The 12,247-nt window shown below is 39.1% G+C and overlaps 1 protein-coding gene across 11 annotated transcripts in view; it reads left to right on the top strand.

The window, feature by feature from the left end:
* The window catches only part of chchd6b (coiled-coil-helix-coiled-coil-helix domain containing 6b), a 63,220-nt gene that overhangs the window by 18,683 nt on the left and 32,290 nt on the right, over nt 1–12,247 (top strand). For 9 of the 11 annotated variants that reach the window (XM_077573976.1, XM_077573982.1, XM_077573986.1 and 6 more), the window contains 2 exons: nt 1,944–1,964; nt 5,226–5,309. The exons of 1 other annotated variant lie outside the window; for it this stretch is intronic. In XM_077573976.1, coding sequence (XP_077430102.1) covers nt 1,944–1,964; nt 5,226–5,309 — 105 coding nt within the window. The remainder of the gene's footprint in view (nt 1–1,943; nt 1,965–5,225; nt 5,310–12,247) is intronic. One more of the 11 variants, XM_077573977.1, reaches the window with a different exon arrangement.

The raw sequence follows: 12,247 nt of genomic DNA, 5'->3' as shown, positions 1-12,247 counted from the left end.
TCCACTGACTCCCAAGTAGAAATGCACACCAAAACGCTCCCTTCTCAAACATAAAAAACACTTATCCAAATGTAACATTTGCATGATTTCCTATTTAGGTAATAGATTTGTCACGATGTTAGGGAACGTGAAACCAAATGTCCAGCCATTAACATGACCTCAATATTTGATTTTACTTTCAATGTGAACTTACAGTATTTGCTTTTTTCCTCATTTTCTATCTCATGTAACTTAAATTTGACATCACCAAAACATAAACATGATCATAATAACTCATTACTACTACTACATATTTACAAATTATTATATAACTAATTCAACGTGCAACATATCTTCACAGTAATCAGTACTCTACAGAAATGCCATCATTTTGTAGTAAGAAATATATCTATTTTGTAAAAAATATTTTCTTGCCTCTTCAGGTGTCTGTCTGAGTACACAAATGCATACGGATGTATAAACACAGTCATTTAAAAAAACTGCTTAAGTGCTAAAATGGACAATAAGTGATTTTATAGTGTGTTATACAAATGGGCTTTATAATTATTTCTAAATGAATAACTATATGGTTGTTACATCTCAAAACAATTGGTGTGCCATTTTAATGTTATGACATCAACATTAACAGATATACTGCTAAACAGTGCTTGGAAAAACATTTTCAGGCCTGTGCCAACTGCCTTTTTGCTTGCACAAAATAAAGGGTGTGCACTAGCACACATGCACAGTTCTGTACAATAAAGTCAATACAAAATGTGGGGTTGAACTGTCTTGGGGCTTATTAGCTGTGTATGCACATAGCAGGTAATAGCTCAGCATTTCTTTTTATTGTTAGCCGTATGGCCTTTTAGTTATATGGTTGAGCCATAAAAGAATTCAATAGCCAACATTGACTTTATTTGCCCCCATTTAAAGGTAGTGTGAGTATCACAAGTATTTGCCTGCATCTTGTTGACTTTATATTACCCCATGTGTTAATCTCCTTGGAGTTTGAGGTGCTGGGTTTTGTTCAAAGCAGATTAGTGAAGACAGAAGGCTCAACATAGTGGGGGTGTAGGTGGACCCTCATGGATGGACGCACTAGTGATTAAATCAGACAGATTATTCTGTTCATTTATTAACATGGTATCATATGGATGGTTGGGTGTGATGTATTCATGTTTGAGGTTGGTCTTATACAAAATCAGCCAGACAAATGAATAGGGAGTCAATGAACGTCAGTTTTCTTTTTCTTAGCCATTACAAACAACTTCCTGCAACTTAAATCCATCCATACCTTTCCCACTGTTTGTCCTGCTTTTGGAATATGGGAGAAAATTGGAGTAATTGGGGAAACTAAAGAACATTCAAACTCTTCACAGAAGGGTACAAGCCAAGATTTGAACTCAGCACCAATGACTGTGGTGCAGATGTGAAAAGCACATGCCTTTCTCTGCTGCAACCTCCCTGATTTAAATAAATTCAGGTATTTCAGTACAGTAAAACCTCTGAAGTCAAAACATTCTGTTCCAGGGCACAGGTCAACCTTTGATTGCTTGGATTTAAAAAAATAAAATAAATCTTCTCCATAGAAATAACGGAACGTGTCCAGGGTTACATTGCGTCATAATCATAAAACATTTATTTTCTTAAAAAACACAAAAACGTTTTCAAGTATTATTTTAACATTCTTAAGTGTCAAGTTAACATCTGGTAATATTAATCAATTCAAAATGAATGTCATTAGATGTCCAGACTGTTCTGTTGATTATTTGTACTAGATTATATGACTAGTTGTACTAACCTACTCCAGTTGTACTAGTGACTTCAGTTTAGCTTATCCTTTTCTATTTTAATTTTTTTTAATGATACCTCTCTTTCGTGCTCTTCCTATCCGTCATTTTCCTACCCTTACCTTTTCTCTCATCCCAGTGACTTTCTTCTGCTTTTACCTTTTACTCTAGCCTGCCGATTTAGATGCTTGGGTAAGCAACAATGCTGGTGTCTTTCACCTTTTCTTGTTCTCTCTCTCTCTCTCTCTCTCTCTCTCTCTCTCTCTCAAACACACATACACATACACACATACACTCTCTCTCTCTCTATTCAAACGTCATGTTTTCATTGTGCATTAAAGCGAGGCTGTGAGTGTGTTTCCAGCGCCATTCCACACAACAACACTTTGGAAGGTATTCAGCCAGAAAATTACACATCATCTGTGCTGCTGGCGGAGGTGATTTTACACACATACACACACAGACGGCCCTTGAGCATCAGACAGCCGCTGCAGTAAGAAAAAAAAGTGCAGTGAGCAGCACAGTATGAGGATTTGCAGATGTGCTCTTTAGGGATGCAGATGCCTGTTAAATTGGGATAAAACTGGATTACAATAAGTGTAATGTCAATCTCTGTGTGAGCTTGTGTGCTATCAGCAAAGTGCACAGAAAACTGTACAAGCACTTGCTTTTTCTACATGTGGATCACAATCTGTATATTACCTGTTCATGTGCACACAGAACACTTCTGTTAATGTTCTGGCAAGACATTTCTTACAAACAGCTGTAGTTTAATTAGTTGATTTATATCCTTTTTTGCTGTATCCTATCCTGAATATGGTGTGCTTGTGTCTTATCTACAGTGAAACCTCCAAAGTCAAATACAGTCATTCTTGAAACCATGACTGGCCAACCTCTGATTGGTTAGGTCATCAAAATAAATTTTAGCATTGCTAGCATTGAATTTGGAATATATATATTTTTTGGTCTACATGGCTACTGGTAGTCATTTCCGATTGTCATGACATTGAAACACTTGATAATTCTGGACAAAGGTGCTTTGGAATCATTATAACTTGGGGTGGATTTTCTTCTCTTCTCCGGGTCCTCCTTTTCAAAAAGGCACACCGCACCATGTCAAAAGTTAGAGGAAAAAGTGAAACAAGTAGTGGTAACCACTTGATTCTGTCTGAAATCAAATATGTCAAATATTTTAACTAGGGGTGTCCGGCGATAAAAAAATTTAAATCCTAATTAATCACATTATTTCAATAGTTAACTCACGATTAATTGCAAATTTTATATCTCTTCTAAATGTACGATAGAATGTACAATAGAAAATATGTATTTTCTGAGTTTTCATACTCTTGTTAACATAAAAGTGGACCAAAATGTTAAATAAAAATATGGCTGTGTCTTTTAGTCATTAATACTGTAAGTTCATAATAATTCATAAAATTTTGTTAAAATTAAAAAGATGTACTGTACTGTAAAAAATGAATGTAATATTGATTCGTGTTCAGGTCATTTTTCTGCCACTAGATGGCATAATTGCATTTGTAAGACATTGGTGACAGCTCAGAGCATTTTTTTTTCATCTTCAGTCTCCACAAATATATGCATTCTTATTAAATTTATTGCTGCTAAATATTGATGTGGACGTGTCTGCTGCGTCGCGACTGGAATTCCCCCAGTACAGGCTTTCCAAGTAAGAAAATTGTGGCGTTAAAGGAACTTTTAATTAACTCAAAAATTAACAAACTAATTTTGACACCTCTATGTACAGTATATCCTTGGAGGCATCTTTCCCCCCAAAATTTGGTTGAATTCCAACTTGCTTAAGTGCTTATAGAGTTGAGGTTCCATCCACTGTAATGTTTATCCCAAATTTTCATCTTCACTTTATAGCTTGGTGTCCAAAGATATGCGCCCCCCCCCCTCCCCCCCCTTTTTTTCTCACACTGCATGTACAGGAGTTTCTTTAGTCAGGCTTCCGTCTTGTGTTACGCAGAGAACCTTATTGACATTTTCCTTCTATCTCGCTCTACTTGCATGCTGCCATGGCCCAAAACAACATCTCTTTCTTCAGCCATCTTGCCACCTGTAAAAAGCTGTGTTCAGTGGTCATGTTCATCTTAGCTCATCTTAAAGCTAACATCAGCCCTGCCAACATCAGCCCTGCCAACATCAGCCCTGCCAACTCTTGCTGCCACTGCTGCATGCACCGCAAGTCGTTTTGTAAGTTCTGTTGCAACCAGTATATGCACAGTTGCACACGTTCAGTAGCCTTTTATATTTTGAGGTTTTTTTACGGATCCGTCAAGCATTTTGTTATTATCATTGATTTCAGTACTCAATAAAAAAAAACACAATCATTCAGTTTGTTCTCATTACATCAGTCACTGTTGCAATATGAAATTATAGCTGATGTCCCTTAAATCATGGGCCATATACGGATACTATAGAATTAAAGTCTTAAGTGTTATTGCACATTATACAATGGCATTGGGAGAAAGTATTGCATTGGAGTCTAAAGACATGTGTATTGAGACACTTAAGGGCTGCAAGATTCTGGCCAAAGTGATAATCACAATTATCTTTGATCAATACTTTCATGATTATAAATCATGCTTGGGAAAACATCAGGATTTTTACTGCACTGCTTTTAAACAAACAATATGTTAATAATTTTCAGGGAAAAATGATTGGATTATCATTTTAGAATAAACTATTTAAAATATACCCAAGAATAACATTTTCCAAGGGCTAACTGCTAGTATCTCGCATGTTATTTAAGATAAGATAAGATACACCTTTATTTATCCCACAGTGGAGAAATTCACAGCGTTACCAGCAGCAATACACATCATCACACATCATATATAAATAATATGTATCACAAAAAATACTTATGTAGCCAATAGTTAAATAAAAACAGAGAACACAGTAGTTTAATTTAGGCAACCTAATGAAGCCTTTACCCCTTGGCAGATCTTTAGAAGAATTTGTGAGGTCACGAGTTGGACCACAGACTCACACTTTCTTATCTAGAACATCTCAAAGATGTTTGATGAGACTGAGGTCACAATTGTCTAATGTTCAACTCCAAACCCATCCAATCCTGCCTTTATGGACTTTGCGTGGGAAAAAGGGTTTTAATTGGACTGATTTATTCGTGAGTGAATAGAATGTTTGTCTTTTGCACAAAAACATTAAGAGTTGTATGCTCATTTTGGTGATAGTAATCATAAAGTATTTTTCAACATCAAATTAATTAAATATTGTTTGCCAAGTACACATTGTTTTTCAGATATTCACATTTCAAATAATGTCAAATATTTTGGGACACCCTATATTTTGGTATTTGTTTTAGCTTCAGTAGTATTTAGTGGTGGCATGGCTTTTGATGGAGTGCCTTATTTTCCTTCTCAAAATTCAAGTTCTCACCTTCTTCTTTTCCCTGCTTTTTCGCAGGCCAGACAGTTGGAGAGGAAGGAACAAGAGTTGGCCAGCATTTCCTGCTTCTACCAAGATCAACTTGAGATATTGGAGAAGAAAGTACGAAATACATTTCCCTATTCCAAATATTTCTTCAGTAATGGCCTCCATTTTTACATTACATGTTTCAATAAATCGATGGGTGCATGACAGCAATTTTCAGGCGATTACACCACAGTAACCTCCGTGCTCACTCCTTAGTGTTGGACATGAACATTTTAGGAAAAGATCTAATTACGATTTTTATTTAGGCAGAAATTACAATTTCAATTCAATTCACAATTTTCTTCAAATCAATCAATATTCACCATGTATGGTAACATTTGCAAACATGACAGAAAATTACATCATACCATCAAAAGCTATCCCTCCATAAAGCTATTACAGTAATTTCTGGACTATAAGCCGCTACTTGTTTCACTTGCATTCGACCCTGCGGCTAATACAAAGGTGCGGCTTATCCACCAGATCACAAGGGGGTGCACTATAAAGGAAGCGCAAGAGCGTCAGGCAGAGCAAAACAAACCAAGTGAGCCCAAATACAGTAGGATAGACAGAACAAGAGCGAGACAATTTGCACACTCATCATGGAAACGAAAGTAGCGGGAACACAGTGTGGTAACATTAAAACACCTGCGGCTTACAGTCGGGTGCGGATTATATGTGTAACAAACACGAGTATTTCCCAAATTTAGCTAGCGCAGCTTATAGTCAGGTGCGCCTTATAGTCCAGAAATTACTGTACTCTAACTTTCAAGGACACTAAAGGTTGCTGTGAGGGAGGCAGCCCTTTTGCAAGGTTTTTAAATTGGTTCTTGCTTTATGTAAAAATATATATTTTTTATCTTTCACTAATGTAGACATTCTTTGTATATACACATGTAAAATCTAAAGTTGAGAGGCCAAATACATTAGTGACAATTATTGAAACCGTAAAGCTCAGTGTCATATTTTTGTTTTTATGCGTCAGTGTTTGTATGAAAAAATTTTTTTTAATAATATATATATATATATATATATATATATATATATATATATATATATGTATATGTATATATATTTCTTATTTTTTACAAATGGTGTCCTCACTGATAAATGTCTTATTTGCAATAGACGACATGTTATGAAAACAACAAGACCTATTTGCAATACATTCAACTCAACTTTGCCCCGTTTATGTAGAACGACCGCTGCTCTCTGAAATGTTGACGAGACAACATTTGTCTCGTTAACAAAATTTTAACGAAACAAAAATACTGCATGCATTCACAGAGATGTCGTTATATCTTGAGAGTATCAACAATTCTCACTCCCTGCAGAGTGAAATCTTACCCAGACACAAGACACTCTTCCCTCTCTCAGAAATGTCAAGCCTACATAGCAATGTCAAAATGTAAATGAGCTAAAAGTTTCAGCAGGCAGATGAGGTGTCAGAGAGAGTCACAACTCAGTGCTGATAGACCAGCACACAAGAGACATTTCACTGGGAGAGCCTCGGTTGCCTAATCAAATGTACTCTTTTGCTATGTCTCTTTGCTGGCGACCCTGAAATCTTTTTTAAACCATGGGGGGGGGGGGGGGGGATGAGACATTTTATTGGATGCTTTTAAATAATTATGACATGTTTCTTTTCTACTTGAACACTAATGCAGTCATACAGCCTTTTACACCCTGTAAAAGCCGTTTTACTGGCTACATTTATTAAATGGCTCTGAGGTGCAGGGTTGAGACTGGCATATGAGTTCATGCTCTTATTGACGGATGGAAACCAAAGTAAAGGAAAAGATACAAGAGGCTGAAATCAGCGCAAAAGAAAGAAAAAAATAAGACCACCGAAAAAGCACTCTGAAAATGGTGGGTGGACTTAAGAAGATAAAAAGGCGAAATGCAATGTTTGTTTATTTATTATAAAACACTCGAAAAGTCAATGCAGTATAGTTTTTTGCTAATGTTAAGTTAAACCTAAAGCCTGGTTCACACGGCAAGATTTTCAAATTTTTGGCTGATTTCCAAACTGTGAGAGACGCCACGCGTGAAGAGAAAAAATCACGGTAGTAAATGTTTTGAACGTACCGTGTACAGCCACGCTACAGAATCAACACACCACACACGAGCAGAGTTCATTCATGAATGTGACGGGAAGTCTCGCAAAACCTCTCAAGGTTAAACGTTACTTCAGTCAACAAACATGCAGGACCAGTCGCGATACCTCCTGGTTTGTTTTCAGCCGAAAAAGCGGCATTAAAAGTAAAGGCGTTGTTAAATGGGCTCTGGGGGTGATCGAGGCATCGCTTGCCCTTGGTGTAGTATGTGTGTGACGTGTGTATGGATAAAAAATAAAATTATGTTTTAAAAAAAAAAAGGAGTATAATAGCGCAAGCACGGACTTTCTGCTGCGTCATGACTGTTTTGATTTTGGATTCCCCACCGGCTTCCTCGCCGGCTCGCTTTCTGATTGGCTGTACGTCACCGTCAACCGGCTGCGCGGTGATTTTTCCTCGGGGCACACCACACACAGAGCGAAGTCGGGCCAAAACAATCAAACATGTTGAATTTCCCAGATTTCAAGTCAGAGGTCCTCTGAGGGCCAATATCGGGATGAGCCGTGTGTGGTGTCAACACAGGATTATCTGTTAAGATTAGCGTTTGCGTGTCATCGCGTCCTTACGATTGTCGGGAGGGGAAATTCGGGGCTAAAAACGGGCCAATTATCCTGCCGTGTGAACCAGGCTTGAGTTGACTGTTGTACTGCATTTTGCAGCCATAATGCGTATGCTTAGATACGTTTCTTGGGAGTCCCAAGATGGCGGCCTCGCGGCTTCAAAAGTCTCGGTCTATGGCCTTTCCAGCGGGCGGCCGTGGATGGCGGGGCTCGCGGGAGCTCCGCGCCCTGCCGCGGACCGGACCGGTTGGTTAGGTGGCTGGCGGTCGGTCGGTGGCAGCAGAGCGGTGGCACGGTGAGCGATGTGCTGTTGGTTCCTGGTGGCGGTGATGGCTGAGAGGCCCGTTGCGCCCCGCGGAGCGTCGGCCTCCCCTTTCCCCACGTCCATATAACCTGGTACAGGCCGGATTATCGTTTGCGTGTTGCCGCGTCCTTACGATTGTCGGGAGGGGAAATTCAGGGCTAAAAACGGGCCAATTCTCCTACCGTGTGAACCAGGCTTGAGAGTTGACTGTTGACTATGGGCGAGATATGAGGTTCACACTTGACTTGTTGCTATTCAGTTGCAAGGCAACATAAACATTTATTCACTCTCACAGTCAAACCTACAGACAGTTTAATTCATTTGCTCCCAAAAACGTATACAAATGTTCTATTTTTAACTCTTTGACTGCCAGACGTTTTCAGAAAAGGGATGCCGTGGGTGCCAGCCGATTTAAGCATTTTGACTGATCTTTCAAGGTCCACAGAAAAGTTTGTGTTTGGACTATGGAAACACACATACTACCAAATGAAAGATTGGACTCTCATCTTTCATCAGAAAAAAAAGTTTGTTTCTACCTTATTCCGTTTTTCAGTAATCAACAATAGAAAATGGTTAGTTTCACCCAAATGCTCTGTTTTGAAACAAAATACGGAGAAATCAAGCTTTTTGTGAAACGATATTATTTCATGCACTCTAGTGAATTTGACACCTTTTTTTTTTTTCCATGAATGATGCCACAAACACCTAAACAGTGCTTTACTTCTGTAAAACACTACCACCAACAATGAAAAAGTGTTTTTTGATAGCAAAATACGTTTATTTACATTCAACAGTGTAACAATTTGACAAAGCAATTTGGCAAACTATTTACAAATGTGTGCAACCGTGGTACTATTTACAATTGTGTGGATGTTTCAAATACAGTTTTTCTTTTTGCAACACTCCCCTGCGTGCAAGGTGACGCAGCAGGATTTGCACAACAGATTAGTTTCACTGCGATTGCAGACGCTACACTTTTTTGCTGGCTTTTTTTTCCGGGGAATAGCAAGTATATACTGCACTGTGTGTTTGGCCAAGTTGCCATCAAGTCTAGTCTCAGGATCATGATACGGTGACGTTACGGTGGTGTTACGTCTGGCTTCCTCATGTCCTTCAGTTCCTATACCGGGTGGTAGATGTTCTGATCCATCTTATCCGCTCCATTCATGGTGGCATCGTAGTCCATAACCAGTGTCTTCTCCGTGATCAGACTGTACCCACTCCTCCGATGAATATGCATTGGACTCGGGGCACTCTTCGTTGTCCGATTGAACGTCCGCCTGTGCAGAAGTGCTCGGTTGTGCTCTGCATTTTTCGGCGTTAGCATCGCTAGCCGGTGAGGCTTTATGACGTGATCATAGCCGCCGCGTCAACGCTTCCAACTTCGGCGTCAACCTCGGAGTCACGACCATCATCATCATCGTCGTCATCAATGTGCTCTTTAGCACTGGTTGATGCTTCTCTTCTTTGAAAAAAACGATCAAGCGTGAGCTGCTCTCCACCGGTCGCCATTTTCGCTTTCTCAGCCATTCTTCCCTCAACACTCTAGCTCCGCCTCACGTCTTCTTCTACTGACACCTACCCGATCTTGTCCAAAGAGAGTCATCGCTGCCGTCTAGGGCCCAAAAATAGTCATTATACTAACTAGATCTGCTTGATACTTTCAGCACAGCTGGCCAAGGCTTTCCTCCACCCCAAAAAAAACAACTTGGTTAACGTCTTTTAATGTCTTTGGCGCTCCTCCGTAGGATTTTACTAAACGTTATTTAACGTTTTTGGCAGTCAAAGAGTTAATATTGCCATGGCCCCAAAAACTTATTTATACTTTTTTTTATTTTTTATGCTAGAGCATACAGAAGGGTTTGATGCAGCCTCTCACCTGGTCGCTTATAGCAATGGTAGTTATTACAAAAAATGGCCAGCAGGTGGCAGCAGAGTATAAGAGATCAACGAGGGCCATGTTGCAAAAAAGCTCTTTTTGCCAGTGTTTTCAACATATTTGTGAATCATGATGAAACTTAGCTATATTCTAATGATAAAAAAAGATACAAATATACTTTTTTTCCCCTGATGAAAGAAGAGAATCTAATCATTCTTTTGGTAGGTTCCATGTTTTTACAGCAATAGAACACAATATTCTTTGGGCCTTGCAAAATCAGTCAAAATCCAGTAAAAGTGGAAGGGGGTTGCTTCAGTGAAAATGGCTGGGAGTGAATGAGTTAAAGTATTTTATTAGCTTAACACGCATGTGTGGGACAAAACAGAAGTAACCAGAGAAAACCCATGCAAGCTGTTGTGACACTTTGAAAATATTACGAGCCCAATTCATCAGCATTAATTTTACTGTATCATAGAAGATGTTCGATATCAAACTTTATCCTTTGGTAATGTTTATTCTCACAACCCTTTATACAGACACACACTGTATGTATGGCTCATCCTACAGTACGTCATTGCTTCCAATCTCAATCTTTTTTTGCGTTTTTCACTTGAGACCATCTGTCGCACCCTCCAGCAGGGCCCCATCAGGACGAGTGGACCTTATCTGCTCCCTGCACTAGCTTCCTTTAACCCAGTGAGGAGTGAGCGTCTACATAGTTGAGTTAAATGGCATGGTCCCTGCATGCAAGCAGCACACCCAGCAATGCTTGATGGAGAATGATTGGCAGAAGAGTGGAGGAAGCTCTATCTTTCTGCATTTGCTGCCACAGTCCCCTTTCTTAGACATTTTCCACCCTTACTTGCTCGCAGCTGACCTGCATGTGGATGAGGGAGTGAGAAAGAGGGGGACTGAAAGCGAGAGATAAAGAAGCTATATGGACTATGAATTAAGCAGACAGTCTTCCTGAAGCAGGCATCTATCACCCTCCTCTTCCCTTCTCTTCCATTTCCAATCTAGCACTTAATTCATACAGGTCTCCTTTGCCCTCTCCACCTTTCTCCGCCTATCTTCACTCTTCCATACCTGTGGAAAATTCCTTTAAACTGAAATGAATGGCCTCTTATTAATTCAATTGTGATGTACTGTCTTGGGTCACACTCATGAATGCTGAAAAACAGCTAAACAGCAAGTTTTCTCTTGTCATAAACTAATATCCATGCAAATAGTATGCATTTTTCATTATACTTTGCAACTGTCCATCACCATCAGTATTTTGTCAGACACACCCGTCGCCATGGGCGGGCCATACGGGTCCGTGCCCGCCCACCAAGATGATTGTGTCCTCCCATTTGAGGCATGGATCTCTAAAAATAAACTTTTTTATTATTATTTTATTTTTCATAGTAGCTAATTTTGTGTTTTAAAATATTATAGTTGAGTTGTTTATCACTAAGACATTAAAAATATTGTAACGAACTACGTGTGTTGTGGGTTCCGGTGTTGCCCATTCTGTTTCTCACTCTTATGTCCAAGTGTTAGTAAACGCAACACAGGTCTCGCGGTGGCTGCCTGTGTTCATTGTTGTGACTGCTTGCCGCTCATGAATTGTTCTTGTTTTCGGCGTCGGCCGACAGTAGCTGTTTGTTCAAAACAAATAAAAAGGATGACATTCCCAACCAACATAAGAAGACCAGCGTATGGCAAGTGAGGAGGGACATACTACAAACTGTGTCGGCAAGTAAAGAGCCACTTGAAAAAAGAAATGACTGATTGCATGGAAGCCATATCATTTCGGCATCTAAAATGAGGTTGGATTTTGATTTCCTTTTTTCTTTTTAATTCTGCCGCAGATACTGTTCAGACAGGTGTCCCGTTCGAAGCGATATGTCATTGCATCCGCCATATTGGATGTGGCTAGGGGTGCAACGGTTTCAGATTTTAGTGTACGATTATTATCTGAGAAAAAAACGTGTTTTTACGTTTTGCACAGTTATTCTTAAAGAGAAAAAAAAATCACATCAGCATTCTTTGAAAATGTTTATTTTTAACAACAATAAATAACTATATATATATATATATATATATATATATATATATTAAAGTTGCTGCCTTTTAAAACAAATACAGCAGGTTAGACAGACTGGGCACTA

The sequence above is a fragment of the Vanacampus margaritifer genome, chromosome 8, assembly GCF_051991255.1.
Source record: "Vanacampus margaritifer isolate UIUO_Vmar chromosome 8, RoL_Vmar_1.0, whole genome shotgun sequence".
Lineage (NCBI taxonomy): Eukaryota > Metazoa > Chordata > Actinopteri > Syngnathiformes > Syngnathidae > Vanacampus > Vanacampus margaritifer.
This window is presented reverse-complemented; position numbering and strand designations above follow the sequence as displayed.